The 20,857-nt window shown below is 43.0% G+C and overlaps 2 protein-coding genes across 2 annotated transcripts; one reads left to right on the top strand and one right to left on the bottom strand.

Moving 5' to 3' along the window:
• Positions 1–117: 117 nt before the first annotated feature.
• LOC131107110 (sphingosine-1-phosphate phosphatase 1-like) lies at positions 118–6,499 on the bottom strand. The gene is made up of 3 exons (XM_058056800.1): positions 5,601–6,499; positions 3,568–3,657; positions 118–1,498 (listed from the first exon to the last, which is right to left on the bottom strand). Exons 1-3 carry the CDS (start codon positions 6,228–6,230, stop codon positions 947–949), a joined length of 1,272 nt encoding a protein of 423 aa, XP_057912783.1. The 5' UTR covers positions 6,231–6,499; the 3' UTR covers positions 118–946.
• Positions 6,500–7,559: 1,060 nt separating this feature from the next.
• Positions 7,560–20,857, top strand: LOC131107149 (potassium voltage-gated channel subfamily H member 5-like). Its single transcript, XM_058056888.1, has 12 exons — positions 7,560–7,688; positions 8,543–8,666; positions 9,676–9,782; positions 9,874–10,002; positions 10,543–10,658; positions 10,733–11,125; positions 11,197–11,289; positions 11,490–11,919; positions 14,432–14,631; positions 15,973–16,225; positions 16,290–16,486; positions 18,775–20,857. The coding sequence occupies exons 1-12, from the start codon at positions 7,616–7,618 to the stop codon at positions 19,789–19,791; spliced, it is 3,132 nt and encodes a 1,043-aa protein (XP_057912871.1). The 5' UTR covers positions 7,560–7,615; the 3' UTR covers positions 19,792–20,857.

The following is a 20,857-nucleotide window of genomic DNA, read 5'->3' on the forward strand; positions in this document are numbered from 1 at the left end:
TGTGGTTTCAGACTTTGGTTGTCACGATCAATGCTCCACTTCCGCATTTCAGAATAAAAGTCCCACTCTTCAGAACTGCTATTTCTACCTGTTAACAAATGTGGAAGCAAACAATAGTTAGGGAGGGTATATTTTTTTAATACACTTGAGTGCAAGAACGCCAAAATATCCTGTTCGAAACCTTTTTACACATTTAATCAAGATGGCATAGCCCATCAAAAATACTGTATATTTCATCATGTCAGACGCCAGCCCCAGAAAGCATTTAACTTTACAAACAAACCAAGGAAATTCACAGAAAGCAATACAAAAAAAGAAGCAGAGACAGTATGTAATGTAGACAAACAGTGGTAATGCCTCAAGGTATAAAGATTTTAACAGGGAAACTCCACAATACTTCAAATATACTTTTGCACACAGATTAATATTAGCATCAAACAAGAGTTAATATAACACTGACATGATTCATTGTTTGGCTTATCCAGAGCATAATGATGATGTTAAAAATACAAAAGATCCATTACAAATTAATATAAAAATGTAAATAAACCAAACATTTGATTGTTTCCTGGCGATGGACACTATTTCTTCATACTCCATGAAGGATGGGAACCAGTCACGTTTCTGGATTCCTTCCTTCTCCAGTGTGTTCTCATGTGCTTGTGCCTTTCAAAAAGTTGGTTAGGTGTCGTCTGACTGTCGTCTTTACAGCAGCATTGTTACGAGGAGATTTGAGCAACAAGAGAAACACGATGATCCATTCACAGAGGGAAAGACTGTCTAGCCAAAGCGATTCATGCAAACTGTTGCATTTGGATCACGTAATTTTGGTCTTTTCATGGGGGAAAAACATACCATACCGACACAGTTAGCCTTAAAATATGTTTGTGTGGTGCAGAAACAACACCCTGTATTTCAGCAGTGCATGACTGTTTGCATGCCACACTCACGCCAGGTTTGCGACCCTGAAGAGGAGAGGCACCACACACACGCAGGTAAACCCGACAACGCTGTAGACGATGTAACGGTACGGCAGCTCCACTTCCATGTGTTGCCTTGCCTGTCTCACATCCTCAGCGGGCAGCCTGAAGAGTCGACACAGGAAGGGGATGGTCACTGCTTTCATAACCATCCTGGTGACCAGGATAACTGCCACCCCGATGGCGAAGCGTAGCAGGGAGCTAACAACCAACCCCACGCCGAGCGAAGGCAAGGCGAGAGGCAAAGATGACAGCGGATGGTCGGCCAGCAGCCCCAGCTGATAATTGGCGTGGGTTGCCAGAGCTGCGCCCGCCCCGGTGCCCAGCGCTTGGGCCGTGTCCCCACGGGAGGTGCTCCAGGAGTCCAGGGAGAAGGCCACGAGTCCGAGGCTCACATGGGACACCAAGATAACCAATGGAGCGTACGGGTCGGTCATGTAAAAAGTGTCGATCTTGTCCAACACTTGGTGGAAGAAGGCCAGAATGAGGAGGCTGTACAGGAAGCCAGTGATCACCTCCTACAACAGAAACACATAAAATGCTCTCATTTATCAAGCTGAAACATTCCACATTTTATATGACCTAACGCTCACATCAACCAAGGTTGTCCAAAGTGCGTCCCGGGGGCCATTTACGGCACCGCCGCTCATTTTTTATTGGTTTGTGACACAAAAAAAACAGCAAATACGGAAAAATAGAGCAAAAAGGCACAATCTTGCAATACTTGCATGTGATCGTGCGATGTGGGCCACTGGCGCCATTTTATAACAACAGCGTTTGTTCATAGCGGAGTTGCTAAGCTAAAGAGAAACACATGGGCCGCACAAAAGAGAAAGCCAATGGTGTATAACATCGGAATTTTACGGCTTAAGGGGAAGACCGTGTTTCTTTCTGAGGTATGTACTGGTAAATGCGACTGTGTGGCTCCGTCATTGGCTGCCGTGTTGGTAAAATTGACCTGAAAATGTGATGCGGTTCAGCTTTGAGCCTTGGGTACAACCATCTTGAACAAGGCAGTTCATATGTACTTGTTAGGGGAAATATCACTGCATTATTTATTTCAGTGTAAGGATCGACCAATACATCGGGCCGATATTTGCGTTTTTCCTTGAATCGGTATCGGCCGATACGCACGTGGGTTCGTCAATGCATTTTTTCGCCGCATGATTTACAGACAACTTTGTGTTGCCCGTTGTTTACCCTGCAACACATGCAATCGCGGAACCCCCTCCCCCACTGCAAGAGTGGTGAATCACAAGGATACGTTTTCAACTTTTAATCAGCCTCTAACAGTTAAACTTAGTTGAAATATTACCACCTGCTTTGAAAGAGCTAACATGAACGCCAAGAGCATGCAATACACGTGCTTGAAAATATAGTTTAGTTTGTGAGTCGGAAAACCAGGAATGCTGCTGAATGCTTCTTCTTTAAAAGTGCCTACCGTTGGAATTAGGGAGCTGTTGATGGAGTTGGAGGCTAATATGTACAGCTGTTACCAACACAGGTTTAATGTCAACGTTGACAATTCAGTCCCATGGCGTTTGTAGGAGTTTCATTCAGATTCATGCTTATCAAAGGTCTTTAGCGTGCACAACACAAATTTTAATGATGACAGAAATGTTTTATATATCATACTAAATTGTGTCAGTGTGATGTTTTTGTGTGTGTGGAGTGGGGGGGGGTGTGTCTCACTGCGGAGGAGCAGTCATCACATCGATGCTAGATAAAACTTCAACTACGACAGAAATGTTTTGCACATGGATGAATATTTATTCCTTCCTTTAATTCATTCATTCATTCATTTTCTACCGCTTTTCCTCACGAGGGTCGCGGGGGTGCTGGAGCCTATCCCAGCTGTCTTCGGGCGAGAGGCAGGGTACACCCTCGACTGGTCGCCAGCCAATCACAGGGCACATATAGACAAACAACCATTCACACTCACATTCATACCTATGGACAATTTGGAGTCGCCAATTAACCTAGCATGTTTTTGGAATGTGGGAAGAAACCGGAGTATCCGGAGAAAACCCACGCATGCACGGGGAGAACATGCAAACTCCACACAGAGATGGCCGAGGGTGGAATTGAACTCCTTTAATATTTGTTTAAATTTCAGACCTGTAATATTTATTATCATTGTCATTTTTTATGTAAATGAGGGAGCAAAAGCAGCATCGGCCATCGGCTAAGAGTGATGGGGAAAAAACAGTATCGGCATCGATCCCTATTTCAGTGTATGACAAAGTATGCCCTGTGTCCTGTAGGTGTTGCCATGTTCATTTATTGTTCAACTTTGAGTCATTATTACAGATTACAGATTCTCAGGTTTTGATTATATTTGAACCACTATTTACTTGTGTTTCCTAGCAACAAAACAATCAAACCACCTGTTAAAATTAGAATAGAGTCAATGTTCAGTAGGGAGGAGATTTATGCCACTACGGCAATATTATCCGATAAGGACTTGTGATGACTTAGTTGTTGCACCCTTAACTTTAAAGACACTCCTTGTCTATGTCAAAAACAAGCATGCGTGTTGCTGTATAGCGTCAAGATGTAGCGTCTTTGTATCGTTGATGACACTTACCAGAACGGAATGCATCCCCATGTAGACTCTGCTAACACACACCAGGATGCTCCAGCAGAGGGCCACACACAAACCAAAGAGGAACGGGTACTAGGTGACAGAAAAGAACACATCAAATGAGTATTATTTGACCAAACATATAGCATTCATGCTTGTATACACTTGCTAACAACATGTGAAAACTTCAACAAGTCTGATTTTGGACTACTATGCTTGACAAAATGAGGTTTTAACATCCCCCTCAAACTCACCAGAATGTGCAGCGCTCCTTTGACAAAACAGGAAGCTGCAGCAATTGTGTGTGAACAAAGATTAAGTCTCGTGAACACTCAATGGAGTGGTTTGTTTTATCAGCAAGCTCGGAATAACACGACTCTGGTCAGAAATACAGACAAAGATTACTGCAACAACACATTCTCAGCTCATGGGCTGCTTGCTGCCTTCGTGGCACAGCAGAGATCTTTATCTTGATCAAGCCTGTTCATGCTGTGAATGTGTCACAGATCCAAAACCTGATGGACTTTAAAAGTGGGTCAAGCTCACTGACAAAAGTCCAGTCGAACTGCATAACTGGGGGACTTGAACAATAGCATACCATTTTTATAATATGTATTTTAATGTATGCAATTAATTCACTTTTTTTGCCGATAATCTGTCACTCGGTCTATACCAGGGGTCGGCAACCTTTACTATGAAAAGAGCCATTTTACCCAATGCCCACTGAACAAAAATAGCCTGGAGCCGCAAAGCATATAGTATGTTTAAAACAACATTGGAGGGAATTTGGGGGTATCAAAGTAGTTCAGATAAGAAAAGACGAGTTGGAGTACTCTTGCTAGTATTGGAGATACACTTACATACATAAATGTATGTGTAAACTACTGTAAACTTACCTGATTTGTTTACTCTGGCGCAAAAGAGTTCCCATGCCGCTGTTTTTAAATGATTTCCAATTTATTTATTAGAATTGTCAAATAAGTATTACTTATTTTCCTTCATGTACTGAACTGAATAGCAGTCAGAACTCACTCAGGATGCATTCATGGTCTCAGACAAAGTTGGATTTTTTTAAAACTCATTACAAAAGACATGCATTTTCCCCATTCAGGTGTTAAAAAATATTCAAGCATTGCAAAGGGAGCCACAACAAAGACGCTGAAGAGCCACATGCGGCTCTGGAGCCGCGGGTTGCTGACCCCTGGTCTATACTGTATAAATTGTGCCTGGTAACTGTGGCTTTCGTGCTAATGAGCGGTAACAACGCTAGCAGGCAACATCTTTGCTAGGTTATTGTATATACTGGAGAAAAAACAACATGATGCTGCATCTGGATCTGCCTGATGGCGAGTTCGTACAGCAATTTTTTTTTAAAGATGTGTAGCGAAGCCTAGCTTTGTGTCGTTTGTCGGGGGGCGTACAAGCAAGGAGTGCTGATTGACAAGCCTTTGACCAGCCCCTGGCCAATCAGGAGGTTCTCGTTCACGCTGCCAAAACCTCAAAAGCAACACTTGTGGAGCAAACAAGTGATGGACTAGTTCGATTTCCCTCAATCTTGTCTCCAGCATTGTAAGCCTCACTGCTTGTTTCCCTTCTCTTCTTAATTATGATGAACTCACTAACCTTTCCAACATTCCTGAAAAGTAGTAGGCAGAAGCAGTTTAATTAATCATTCTCCTTTGTCCTTATATGTTTACTTCTACGATTATAATATGTTATGGGCTGCATGGTGGATGAGTGGTTAGCGCCCTCGGCCATCTCTGTGTAGAGTTTGCATGTTCTCCACATGCATGCATGGGTTTTCTCCAGGTACTCCGGTTTCCTCCCACATTCCAAAAACATGCTAGGTTAATTGGCCACTCCAAATTGTCCATAGGTATGAATGTGAGTGTGAATGGTTGTTTGTCTATATGTGCCCTGTGATTGGCTGGCAACCAGTCCAGGGTGTACCCCACTGGGATAGGCTCCAGCATCCCCAGTGACCCTCATCAGGATAAGCGGTAGAAAATGAATGAATAATGAGTTCTATTAGTTACCTGCCAGCGTCCATATGTAAGCATGAAGAGACAGAAGGGTATGGCAGTCCCAGTCATGGCGTGTGTGGACGGCATGCTGTACTCAGAGTTGTAGAAGACCTCCACCTTCACCACAGGAGGGGAGGCCGGTCGGGACCAACGCACCATGTCTTTGGTGGACTGTCCCACGAACAGATTCCATGCCCACACCACGATGAGCCTACGGCTGACGAGGGCGTCAATGTTCCAGAAGAGGAAGGGGAAGAAGATGATGAAGAACATCTCGTTGCCCAGCTCGGTGCCGAATGTGAAGAGATAGAAGAGGAGCTTGTTGTGGATTAGGAACTCCTGACCCACGTCCCCGGTGAGGGAGTTCCTGCGGAGGGGCTTGGCTCGGGTGGTCTCATCGGGCTTAGGGTCACCTTTCACCCCATTGACATGCACTGCCGCGCCGTTGCTGACGTCTTCACCGGGGATCCTCTGCCTCAGCCCGGGGCAGCCCGGCTCAGACGCGGAGCTTCCTTGCTCGTCGCTCGGTTTTTCCGGAAATGTCCCGCGGACGCCACACAAGTGCTGGAACTTGGCCACCAGACGGGGGTCCTGAAGATAATGACACGTCTCCACAAATGTCTTGATGGCGTCCATCACCATAATGCCAAATACAGGTTATTTTATGTGGCGTTATTCCGCTGGGCTCATGGTCTTCCGGTCAGTCTAACAAATAATTACGTGGCGTCTTCCAGGCTGCCTCCCCGAACTCACAAATAGCGACCGTGTAGAGTGGAAGATTTGGAAGAGCAGCATCCAAAGTCCGTTATAGTGCCGTATTACATCACGGAGTATCACCGGGTTTATGAAGGCCGCCTCTAACTGCGTCAAGTCAGCCCGTTATGCTCACAGCGCTCAATGCCACTTCTTCTTCTTCGATGGCTTTTATGGTTTCTTCGCCGCTCGCTCCAGTGTTTGCCTGTGTTGCGAGTACCATCTGGCGGACAAACGGAACATTGCAAGAGATAAGTTAGCATTACCCATAACTTAGCAGAACACATAAACATCTTTTAAGCACACTTAAACAGTAGAATCGTCTAAATTAACATTATATTAACTTAATTTTGTTTCGACACGAATCATCCCATAAAGCGAGAGGAATCCCAAACTTTATATATTTGACAGAATTCAAAAAGAAGAAAAATCGTAGTTGAAGTACTTGAATTTCGTATCAATTAAAGTGTTAACAGTCATAACAGCCTCTCACAATATTTGACTTTTCACAGTGTGTTGTCAATAATACACAAGCATGTGGCGTCTTTTTATCGAAAAGCCCAATGTGAAAAAGTGCGAGCTCCAATGTGTCTTTTACTTCCCTCTGCTGGAGAAACCCAGCATTGCAGGTAAGGAGGTTTAGTAAATTAGAGATTTAAGACGTGTAGCAGTTATTTTTGACTGTTTTGGACAGGTCAACATAAAATGAATTTACATTCCATTTACGTGTAGCATAATATGAACATATATTTTTGCATTTTCCCATTTATGCTCAACATACCATCAGAATATAGTTTTTTTTTAACGAGAACACATAAGAAACGTATTCTTTGGCTTATTTAAACCCCCAACAACCTTGAATATTAATTTTATCTTCTTTTAAAAAGCCAGGTACGGTACGTAGGTAGACGATTTATTTCTCTACGTGAAGAAACCGGACATGTAGTGTTCCAAAGTAAAATGCTTCTTTCCCATAATCACAATAATTTCTTCTTATATGAATGAATGGATGAATGAATAACTACATTATGTAGCCAGAGAGTGACAGGTACTTTGAATCACACAATCGTCACAGCATCTGGAAAAAGAGTATCAATATTTAACCTGTTGCAACCTTTTAACTCTTATTTTGAAAAAGCCCAATTCGGAAACAGGTGCTAATGTTACTGCTAACTGCACGCACGCCGCCCCTCTCTCCTCACACTGTTGGATGCCAGCAGAGGCAGCATCCAGACCGCCGAGCAGCGCCAAGTCTCCACCCTGAAGCCTGCACCATGCATGGGGGCAAGAGAGGACTGGTGGCCCCGCAAAACACCTTTTTGGAGAACATCGTCCGGCGTTCCAGTGGTGAGTTTTACTGAAATAAAAATGTTGATTTAATGTATGCAACACTTTTAAACAAGGTTAAAACAGTTTTGTAGTGTATAGAGTGTAATATTAAACAACATTCTACATGCCAAACAATATTTCTCGTTATGAAATGACACCTTTTAAGCACATGTAGTGGCTATACGTACAGTGACTATGCCATAAAGTGCATTCTGATTATGCTTGCAGGAATGATCCACTTATACTTTAAGAGGCATGGATGTTGGCTTGCTCTTATGCCAGCTTTAATGCACTTAATGTTATTTGATCTGTGAGTGCTGAGTGATACATATCTTTACAAAAACTGCATTGAAGATTTGCATTGGGTTTAACATTGTTTGAAAATTGAAAGGAAAGGCACAATATTGATGTGAACGTACCGCAAAAAGAATATACAATATACAAGTTGCTGCAATGGTTGCATTCTCCTCAGCGTGAAATGAAGAAAGAAATGAAATGATTGTTTCACTCGAACCGTGCGCACACATGCAAACCTAAAGTGGTCCTGCAAAATGTCCAAAGTAATTAGGCCAAATGGCCTTTACAGATTTCCTGCAAACAGCTGGAGAACTTTGCAGCTCTTCATTCATTTTTAATCAAGGCCGAGGCTGGAGCATAAACATTTTATCAACAAATATTACCGCTGCTTTAAATTTTGATGCCTTCTTTCTGTCTGTGCATTTTGTTACCATTGTATATGTTTATTCTAAGTGTGTGAAGAGAGCTTAGAACATGCTACGGAATAGTTTCACTAAATATTGTTTTCCTTAACTAATATCCAAATAGAGAGTTTTAAAAACTGCTCTTTTTGGGGTGGGGGTGTTTGGATCCAGAAACCAGCTTCCTGTTGGGAAACGCACAGATCGTGGAGTGGCCTGTCGTGTACAGCAACGATGGATTCTGCAAGCTGTCCGGCTACCACAGAGCTGAAGTCATGCACAGGAGCAGCACATGCAAGTATGCAACCACGGGGGTGCTTGTGTTATCGTAGATATATTAGTTATTGCGGAGACTGTAAATACTGTAATTACAACCAGCATTTCCTAAAAAACCAGCAGCTGATTCATGTATCTAGCAATAATGGAATACAAAGCTACACTACCTCACGACACCTGGTTTACCAGTGCTCTAACCACTGAGCTAGTATGAGGCCCTGTGATTGGTGCAGAAAGAATATACAGTAGTTGTGTGTCTCAATTGAAAATTGAGTGAAAACTATAGTTCGACTTTATTAGCAGATCATAGCAATCCCCCAGTTGCTTGCAGTTATGCCCTCTAGTGGCTGTGAGCGGGATGACTATGACGTCTGAGTGAGCTAATTGGCTGCCAGATAATTTATTTTAATTTAATTATAATTTATCATGTTTACTTATTAAATATTGATTTTACAAAAATGTAAAATGGTAAAATTAATTACCTAAAATAATTTCATTATTTATTATTATATTTCTGAAGTTTATTTCTGAAATATTTCTTTGTTACAAGAATTTTCATCCAATCTTAAATTAAATTTACTTACGATGATTATTATTAATTAAATAATTATTTATTTTAACAAACATTTTAAGAAAATAAAAATTAAGTTTAATTTAAGTTTAATTTAAATTTAAGTTTATGAAATATGTATTTATTTTAATACAGTGGTACATTTTAGTACAATTTTAGATTTAAATAAATCCATGTTTTCATTATTTATTTATAATTGATTCTGATTATTATTATTTAAACTATTAATTCTTAATTCTTAATTCTTAATAATTAATAATTATGTAACAAAAAATACATACAACTTTAAATTAAATTAAATAAATTTTGGTCTTGCAGCAAAAAAAAAAAATCTTTAGCCTTTATGGCCATAACCTGAGAAACAAAAATATCCTTGTACGTCTTGATCGCACACCTAGCAAGTACTATGATGTCGTTCTTGCAATGCCATGACCTACCGACCTCGGCCTTGTCCAACAAGCTTCATGTACGGAGACTTGACTGACAAGACAACCATCGACAACATCCGCCAGACATTTGACAACTATGAGTCCAACTTCTACGAAGTGCTGCTCTACACCAAAAACAGTAAGCATCTTCATTTTTAACCTTGTTAACCTCTTTTATCGCCACTCTGCTGAGACTTTTTATGCCCCCCCCCACCACCACCACCACACAGGAACACCCATATGGCTCTACATGCAGGTGGCGCCCATCCGAAATGAAAACAACAAGGTGGTTCTTTTCCTCTGCACCTTCAGAGACATCACGCTCTTCAAACAGCCCATTGAGGACGAAACGACGCGAGGTGAGACGCATATCGACTCAACAAATAGAAAATGTGTCTGAATTGTCGTGAGTCGGAAACCCAGCGGACGATCCAGCTGTCCAGGTGTTGCACGTGCGGGTCAGTGAGCAGAGGGTCCAACTATAATGCCATGATGTCCCCGGGGCTTTAAGTGTGCCACGAAGACCTTTTTTTTTCTATTCCATACATGAAGCAGAAACAACAGTCGGACCACATAAGGACAGTCGCACGCATTGTGCAAGGAGGCTGACAACATGTGAATTAATGAGTTAACAATATGAATTATGGATGTCCATCCATTCATCTTCTATGCCGCCTGTCCTCCTTAGTAAAATATTTATTTTTGGGTTTATATTTTCATTTGAAGATGATTATTAATCAATACATTTAAGATTTAACTATAACTAAAGTGGCAAAGTTGCATCCTTTCATTTGTTATAGAAAAAGTTTGGACAGACTACTGCCCCCTAGCTTTGGTCCTCTGTAATTGCAACTACCATTAGAAAAGTAATTGAAGCGTCAATGTCTTCTGTGGGTCAGGATGGACAAAGTTTGCCAGGCTAACGCGGGCGCTCACCAACAATCGTAACCTGGTACAGCAGATGGCGCCACTGAGCAAGACAGAGGTCAACCATAAGCCGTCCAGATTGGCCGAGGTGGGTGTCATGCATCATGGCTCCTCCCTGCTTCATTAACTACACTAATTTTGTGTGTAACAAAAAAAAAAAAGGCCCTCCAGCTGGGCTCCGATATCCTCCCCCAGTACAAGCAGGAAGCCCCCAAAACCCCCCCGCACATCATCCTCCACTACTGCACCTTCAAGACCACGTGGGACTGGGTCATCCTCATCCTGACGTTCTACACGGCCATCATGGTGCCGTACAACGTGTCGTTCAGGACCAGGCAGAGCAACCTGGTGTGGCTGGTGCTGGACAGCATCGTGGACGTCATCTTCCTGGTGGACATCGTGCTCAACTTCCACACCACCTTCGTGGGCCCCGCCGGCGAGGTCATTTCCGACGCCAGGCTCATTCGCATGAACTACGTCAAGACGTGGTTCGTCATCGATCTGCTGTCGTGTCTGCCCTATGACATCATCAACGCCTTTGAGAATTTTGATGAGGTGGGTCATCTCCTGGTTGGGATGTGGAGATTCAGGCTGTTTCTTCATCTTCATCCTTCTTTTCTCCGAAGGACTTCATCACATCTTCATCCACGGGTAGTCATCTTCGTGATTCGTCAGTCTTCCACAGGAACAGCACCAGGATGGAGGACTCAGTACTACCAGTAAGAAAATAAACACACACCCGTATTTCATGGCATTGATGTGATTAGAAGATGCTGTGTTGCTGTGTGAAAGCGTATACGCTAGTGGAAAAATGGCTGGTCATAACTGGGCTCTGCGTGAAAGGCACAGGCAGATCTATGCAGGATTTTCTATCTTCAGGCCTCAAATGAAGTCCCCGTCCTGCTTCCTCCCCATGCAGGGTCTCAGCAGCCTCTTCAGCTCCCTAAAGGTCATCCGCCTACTCCGTTTGGGCCGCGTGGCCCGCAAACTGGACCACTACCTGGAGTATGGCGCCGCCGTCCTGGTCCTGCTGGTGTGCGTCTTCGGCCTGGTGGCCCACTGGCTGGCTTGCATCTGGTACAGCATCGGCGACCACGAAGTCATCGACGAGACCACCAACACCATCAAGACGGACAGCTGGCTGTACCAGCTGGCATTGAGCATCGGGACGCCGTACCGCTACAACGCCAGCGGCACGGGCCAGTGGGAAGGTGGCCCCAACAAGGACACGCTGTACATTTCCTCGTTGTACTTCACCATGACCAGCCTCACCACCATCGGCTTTGGCAACATCGCTCCCACCACGGACGGGGAGAAGATTTTCTCCGTGGCCATGATGATGGTGGGATGTAAGTACCATCTACAGCAGGGGTCTCAAACTCAATTTACTTGGGGGCCACTGGTCTGGGTGAGACTGGGTCGCATCAGGTTTTCCAAAAAAAACAACAAAAAACGCATTTATTAAAAACAAAAAATTTAAAAAAAATTCGCTTTAAATAGCCAAAAACTTACCACTTCCACACTGATAGGGAGGATAACTATTAACAGTTATTTAACTTTTAACATGAACATTAATCAAACGTAATATGTTTTTCTGGGTACATGATACCATACAGCCATCCATATCAAACTTACGCGGGCCACACTAACATTAAACTTTCATATCAAGGCGGGGGCCTCAAACTAGTGTCCTGCGGGCCGCGTGTTTGAGACCCCTGATCTACAGGAAGCAAAACTACCAACTGCAACAAGAAGCTGTCATTCCCATCCCTGAAAGTGAGCCGCAGAAACATTGTTAGGTAATCCAGAGACAACACTTGCACTCGGGTTCTTATTTAAGCTGCAGTCACGGAGACGCAGCCCCCCCCGCCCCCCGCTGGGGAGAATTCAGTGATGAAAAGTGACACGTTGAGCAGCTATTTTAACCTCCTGCTCCTAACAGACTATCAATGGATGCTGGACAGCGCCAGCCGCCACTAAACAACCACTACTTTGCCCTTTTTTTGGGTAAACACTCCAGTTTTAGTGACGGGAATGGAAGTAGCTCCATCTTAAGGCTTTGTGACTGCTGGCTTAAATAAATATGCATTTTTAATCACGAATAAAATAACTAAATAACGACAGTTAGACGTGACTATCAGAGATAGTGGTTGGGGGGGATGCTCTATTAGAAACGCCTACGTTTAAAATCTTCCTTTACACCCTCGAGCAAGGCACAAAACAAGGTTGCAAGTTCATAAAAGAAATTAAATGAATATAACCATTCATTCATTCATTCATTTTCTACCGCTTTTCCTCACGGGGGTGCTGGAGCCTATCCCAGCTGTCTTTGGGCGAGAGGCGGGGTACACCCTGGACTGGTCGCCAGCCAATCACAGTGAATAAAACCAATCCAAGACAAAAATTAATCTGTCTTTAATAAATCTATCGTAGTTATTACACTTATTGTAGTGCAGGTGAGCGTATTGTTTGAACCCCTGAGTGTATAACTGAAGTAGAGACTCGCCTGAATATATATATATATATATATATATATCATATATACGCCTCAGCCAAAGGGTGGAGCATTCCTCCACCAACCTTTGTCCTCCTCCTGTGCAGCATCATGTCAAGTCATGTGATGCAGTAACAACAGTGAAGGCAACACAGAGTGACAGTCACGCTTAGAGGAGGTTTACAGGCCACCACCACGCTGCCGGTGATGGTGCCATCACGAATCGGCCACGTCCACACACACACACACACACACAAGTCTGGGATACAATTACGGCCAATAAATGTCCTGCTATGGATACGGTGATTATGCAAGGCGAGCGAGCCATCGAAGAAAGGCAGCATTGCGCCTCAAGGCCCCATCCCATCCATGCTGCAGTGTACAGTAGTAAAGCGAACATCATCACGTTAGATATGCATCCTAACCTCTTTCCCCTCCACTGGCTCAAAGCTCCCCATTAGAGACACTGACTGACTCTTTGAGGTCACCACAGGCAGCCGGGACGCCTTCACAGGGACGCTGAACGTTATGAATGATAATGTACAACGCTCATTGTGCGCTCATGTTTGGATTAAAACTTCCTCTATACTCTTTTTAGCCTCAAAAATGGAGTTGGAACCACATGCTACATTCACAGACAGTCCCGTTATAATGTGTTTATGAATGAATAGACTTTAATGCATGGGAAACACTATTTAAATACTATATACAGTGACAAGAATTAGGGCTGTCATCATTCAAATATATAATCACCATTAATGTCACTTTGTCCATAGTTAACTCATAATTAATCATTATTAATCCCACAAATATCTATGCTGTAAACAATAATACGCATCTAGATACTCATTCATTCATTCATTTTAAACCGCTTTTCCTCACGAGGGTCGCGGGGGTGCTGGAGCCTATCCCAGCTGTCTTTGGGCGAGAGGCGGGGTACACCCTGGACTGGTCGGCGGCCAATCACAGGGCACATATAGACAAACAACCATTCACACTCACATTCACACCTATGGACAATTTGGAGTCGCCAATTAACCTAGCATGTTTTTGGAATGTGGGAGGAAACCGGAGTACCCGGAGAAAACCCACGCATGCACGGGGAGAACATGCAAACTCCATACAGAGATGGCCGAGGGTGGAATTGAACCCTGGTCTCCTAGCTGTGAGGTCTGCACGCTAACCACTAGACCGCCGTGCCGCCCTCTAGATACTCTATAACTACAAATTTTATATAAAGTCATACAAAATTTGGCAATTATTTTATTCCAAATAATACACAGTTAGAAATGAATAAACACCAAATTACACGCTGATCAAAAACAAAATGTCCGGGTCAAAGTGGGTGATTACCTTTTTTCTTTCAGCGCTGTTGTACGCCACCATCTTCGGCAACGTGACCACCATCTTCCAGCAGATGTACACCAACACCAATCGCTACCACGAGATGCTGAACAACGTGCGAGACTTCCTCAAGCTCTACCAGGTTCCCAAAGGTCTCAGTGAGAGGGTCATGGACTTCATCGTCTCCACTTGGGCCATGTCTAAGGGCATCGACACAGACAAGGTACCGTCGGGTCGTTAGAGCACCCAAACCTGCTCTCCTTTGTAGTTATGGCATAGAAATCTTGTTTATGATCTGTAATTAGAGTCCCCTTGACATGAAATAACAACCCTATAGTCACAGTCACAATTATATCACTCAGTAGAGGACAATTACAGTATAGTAGAAAATGAGATATATTAGACATAAATAAGATACTGTAACATGACTCACACGTTTTTTGGCTATTGTCTTATTTTTAAAAAAAAAATTTTTCCCTTTATTTGGGCAAATATGTGAATCATTACAGTGCATTTCTTACATCAATCAAAATATAACTTTCCATTATTTACATTTGTATTCAACTATATATGTATATATTCAACTAGCCCAAAAGGAGTAGGCTGAAGCAAAAGCTTATAAATGCCTACCCCTTTTTGCAGGATATAATCATGTTCATGCCACTGTCTTGTTTCCCCTGTTAATAATAATAATAATAATATTACAATGAGTAATATTATTATTATTATCATTATTATCATTATTGTTATAATCTTTATCATTATTACCATCATTATTATCATTGTATTGTAATGGCAGCTTTAAATGGCTTTACACTAGTATTAGCCTAGTATGCTAATACTGGAATGCCCTGCTTTCAGCTCTGAATGAATGTATGGATGTTGTATTTTAATGCATTTTAATGTATTTTAATCTTTTACTCTGTTTTTTTACTCAACTCTATTATTTTTAGTACCCTGAAAAGCGCTATACAAATAAAATTTATTATTATTATTATTATTATTACCCAACATAGTAGACAGAATAAGAGTAAATAAGCCATTTAAGACGAAAATAAATCTCCTGTTTGTGTGTGTCTCAGTAAATGTGTTCCCTTATGGACTTTTGTAGTGGGTGGACAGATGTAAGGAGGACAGGAAGTGACGTTGGGGTATAAAGAGTGCAGTTTTAGCTTGTCGAGGGTTACGCCCCCAACAGGAGCCCGTGTTATTATTGTGGTGCCTGTTGTGAGACGAATTAAATCTGCAATAATGGCGATTGCGTCTGATGCTGAACAATTACTGACATCTAGTGGCCAATGGAGAATACTACATTCATAATTAGAATGCTTCTACTGCCTTGTATTGTTTTTTTAGTTCATTTAGTTACTTCATTTAGCAATTTTTATGCTTAAAAAGCTTAATGTAGACCGAGACCTAATAAAAGGCCGTAAACAGCAATCATTTATTCATGAATGACTTTCTGAAATAACGAAATAGCGTGAGGACGCAATGTTCAAAGCGCGATGTAGCGAGGGACAACCGTACAGCTACGTCACTATGTACCTTCTTTGTTGTATCGCAGGTGCTGTCCATCTGCCCCAAAGACATGCGTGCGGACATCTGCGTGCACCTCAACAGGCAGGTGTTCAACGACCACCCCGCTTTCCGCCTGGCCAGCGACGGCTGCCTCCGCTCTCTGGCCGTGGAGTTCCAGACCACACACTGCGCGCCCGGCGACCTGATCTTCCACATCGGCGAGAGCGTGGACACCCTCTGCTTCGTGGTGTCCGGCTCCCTGGAGGTCATCCAGGACGACGAGGTCATCGCCATACTGGGTAAGACTTCGGATCTTCCTGAAATGCAGACAACCGTGTTGACGGTGGTGGGTGTGTCGTAAAGGTAAAGGTGATGTGTTCGGAGACGTCTTCTGGAAAGAGAGCACCATGGCGCGAGCGTGCGCAAACGTTCGAGCACTGACCTACTGCGACCTGCACGTCATCAGGAGGGACGCCCTCATGAGGGTGCTGGAGTTTTACACGGCCTTCGCCAACTCCTTTGCACGCAACCTCATCCTCACCTGCAATCTACGCAAACGGGTAACTAGAACACACACACACACACAAGCTTCTAAATGTTTAGTACTGCATATCCAGTATGTCATACCTTTACATCAACCTGTCATGAGACTGCAGACGAAAACTAGCCTTTGCGGCTAAGTCTGCCATATTTACATGTTGAACTTGAATGTGGTCAAAGGATACAAATTGTCCCATTTTAAGAAATGAACAGCAAATAACAAAGCTTGTTCAAACTACAAACTACATTTTTTTCATTTACTTTTATTTTTTGTGAATAAACATTTAATCTTGTTCTTTACAGTGGACAATTTTGGGTACATTTCTGTAATGGAGACAGCCAATAATTCAAATTCAAAGTGAATTTATTTGATTGTGTTTCATTGAAATAATGAAATATTTTATTTATTAGCAAAATTAATTATTATTATTAGTAATTATTTGTTTTTAAAAGACAAACTTATTTGTGAATAACTGAAAAAAAATCCAGTTAAACCATTTTTCTGAAATTTCTGAAATCCTGAGACACAAATAATTTATTTCTAAAAAGTCCATATGAGTTGATTTAAATGATTTGTTTTATTATGTTTTTTTTTTACTTGTTATTATTTGTAAACACAAAAGTCATTACTGTTGAAAAAAGGCTAAAACATTTGGGGGATTATATTCAAATATTATTTAATATTAACATTATTCAAATATATATTATTCAAATAATTGTATTCAATAATATTATATTCAATAATATTATATTCATTTATAATAGATAAAAATAATAAATATGACTTTTTTGTTGTTATGAATGTATTTGAATTGCTGTTAATAGTAGTAGTATTCATTATGAACAAACTTAAGTACCACTTTTTGTCCAAACATTAAAAAAATGCTAAATGTACATGAAAAAACAAATTTACAGGTACTGATTACTGTACCTGCCTGTAAATATGAAAATATAATACGTATATAGTTAACAGTTGGTATAGTCAGGTTCGAGTCCATCCAGCTCTGAGAGTAACTCTGTTTGACATTGTTCTAGTCGTGCGTTTGGACCCAACATTGCACATAGTGAGTCTGAATAGAGACTTTTTTGTCGTAAAAAAGCATGAAAGCGAAGCTAAGCATTTAGTGCTGCTGTGTTGGCTGAAATATTAAAGAAGCTGAAAGCAGCAATGCCCCGAGGGAGGTCTTTAATGGAACAATGATGCAATCATGGAGGCAACTTGTCACAAATGGAAACAAGAAATGATGATTATTACTCTGCTACTTTGTCAAACTGGAGTTGGCAGCCATCCTGTTTGCACTCGTACCCGCATATCCACACACGAAGCTAATGTAATTGCTGCTTTGAAACAATCCGCAAAGACAAGTGCATTTTAAAGCTGCTTCGGTATAAAGGCTTTGAAACGCAAAATAGAAAACATGTCTTACTTTGGCGGCGCTACAACGGCATAGAATTACTTTATGTCAATAACCGTGCCACCATATGTCATTAAAAAAACATACAATCATTGTCTAAATCCACTATTTTCATTTACAAAAACAACATCTTTCACATCCATACATCAAATATTGATCCAACATCGCTCCTATAGGAATATTGTATATGTAAATCAACATGAACGCCATGAATACTGTATGTATAGCCTGCAGAAGCGCTATTAAATATGAACGTAGTTTGTGTAGTTGGCTCCGATAAGTTAGCTCATATTACAATCTGCTACTTGGCAAGTATTTTCATTCCAAGACCTCAAAATAATGTGGTGGACTACCACGACGTATCCCATTGGGCATTGTCACAATTCTGCCGGAGATGAAAGCACGGTTAAAGTGCATGTGCTCCACCTAATGGGGACTTTGGTTAATTACAAGTGATTAATATGAATATATCATATCCATCACTGCTAATATTATCATTCATTCATTCATTTTCTACCGCTTTTCCTCACAAGGGTCGCAGGGGGTGCTGGAGCCTATCCCAGCTGTCTTTGGGCGAGAGGCGGGGTACACCCTGGACTGGTGGCCAGCCAATCACAAGGCACATATAGACAAACAACCATTCACACTCACATTCATACCTATGGACAATTTGGTTACCAATTAGATACCAATTAACCTAGCATGTTTTTGGAATGTGGGAGGAAACCGGAGTACCCGGAGATGGCCGAGGGTGGAATTGAACCCTGATCTCCTAGCTGTGAGGTCTGCACGCTAACCACTCAACCGACGTGCCGCCCACTGCTAATATTAGTTTATTATAATATGACAGGTAAACCATTAGAAATGCGCATGTGGCTTCTCCCTATTTCCAGGTCATCTTCAGAAAGATAGCCGATGTAAAGAGGGAACAGGAGCGTCAGAGGAACGAGGTGGCGCTCTCCATCCCAGACGACCATCCCGTTCGGAAGCTCTTCCAGAGGTTCCGGCAGCAGAGGGACGGCCAAACGCCAGGAGAGTCTCCCTCTTACCTGGATCACAACTGCGTCCAGGAGGAGCCGCCTCACACCAACTCAACCGCTAGCCAAGCTCAGCCTGTTGCTGTCCAGCAGGGCGGCGATGGGGGCGGGGTGGGCGATGTAGGCTGCGTGGCCCCGCCTGCTGAGAAGTTGCAACAAAACTGCACCACAGATGCTCAGTTTAGCTCTTGTGTGGAAATGATGCAGAACCAGGGGGTTAATAACCAAGCACAGGGTCGTAGTGTGGGCGCAGAGGGGTCTGGGGGCCTTGCCGCCCGCAAGGGAGGGGCTAGGGGGTGGGCCAAGTTTAAAAACGCCACCTCTGCTGCACCACCTCCTCTTCCTCCTCAAGGGGAGCAGGAGAAGCCACCAGAGAAACTGGAGGCTTGGACCAAAGGATCTCAGTCATCAGAACCAATAACAGCCACCAACCAGAACCAGAACCAGGAGGACTGCGGGGAGGGCGGCTCCAACGCAGGAGAAGCCACCACCCTCCATAAAACAGACTCATGTGACAGCGGCATCACAAAAAGCGACTTGCGCATCGACCGGGTGGGAGATTCCAGGAGCTCCTTCGAGCGCAGCCCCTTGGAGCGCAGCCCCATGGAAAGGAACCCATTTGGGGCACCCGGGTCCGAGCGGGACCTCCTGCAAACCACGCTGTACGAGGCCAAGGTGGAGCTGAAGGGGGACATTCAGCTTCTGAGCGGTAGGCTCTCCGTGTTGGAGGCTCAGGTGGGCGAGATCCTGAGGTTGCTGTCCATCAAAAGAAGACTCTCGCTGCCGCCCACATCCTCCCCAAGACCCAGGGTGAAAGGTCAAGACTCCGTTACGGCCTCTGTTAGACCCAAAAAAGATGACGGCCCCTTCTGAAGTGACTCGGTAGCAACCTTCTCAGGCAATGGTTCTCAAACTTTTTACACAAAGCACCACCTCAGATATTTAGCTAGCACCACCGATTTTGCTAGCACCATCACGGTTGAACAACATGGCTTGGACGCACACGTCATTTGCTTGTGTACTTTTCTAGATTTGTATTACAAAATCTCTGATGTTCCTGCGAACAGCTGGATGGAGCCTGCACACCGTCTGTCGTACTCGTTCCAGAGTTTGACAATCATGTTCTCGGACTGAAAGCCAGCTGGCCTACCAAAGAAAATCTAGCATGTAAAAAAGGACTTCAATCCAAGATTTTACTTACAAAAGTAAGACGTATCCTGGCCCTAAATGGTCAAAAAGGCTCAATAGTGGATTGGTGGACCCAGGGAGTAATACAGGTTTGAGAATGACACAAATATTCGTTTTCACAATATTAATTTCCACTGCATTTCAGCCCTTCCACAAGAGGACCGGCTGACATGTCAGTGATTTTCTGGGTAAAATCACCACGACTGTACTTTAGCAGAATAAGACCTCAAACAACGCCTTGCGTCCTAAATAAGTCAACTTCTCCACTTGCCCCCCCGCCCCCCATGCAAGTGGACTACAGCAGCCAAAAGTGAACGTAGCTTCTTGTTTTCGCACTTTTAACCTGATTCATTTGCTCACCACATGCGTGACATCCTCTATATTCAGTTTGTGTGTTTATTCCGGGGGTGAGGGGGGGGGCTCACGTAGAACTGCTGAGGTCATCATCCATCAGCTTTAATAATTCATGAACTAAATAAGGGAAATAAGTAGAAATTGTGCCTTACTTACTTAAAGCCTCAGTACTGCTACATCATGGATAATGGTGCAAACGGCCCGCAGGATGTGTCCCCTTGATTCGTTTCCACATGCATGTGAACAGATGTGATTTTTCTTGTGAACTGAAATGCAACGCTCAGGTAGTTTGGCTGTTGTACGGACTTAAACCCAGCATTTCTTGTGAGAATAAACAGGAATACATATCAGGTTCAAAGTGAAGAATAATGACCTGCTGCTGATGCACATTTGAGCC

Source organism: Doryrhamphus excisus, chromosome 19, assembly GCF_030265055.1.
Source record: "Doryrhamphus excisus isolate RoL2022-K1 chromosome 19, RoL_Dexc_1.0, whole genome shotgun sequence".
In the NCBI taxonomy this organism is placed as follows: Eukaryota; Metazoa; Chordata; class Actinopteri; order Syngnathiformes; family Syngnathidae; genus Doryrhamphus; species Doryrhamphus excisus.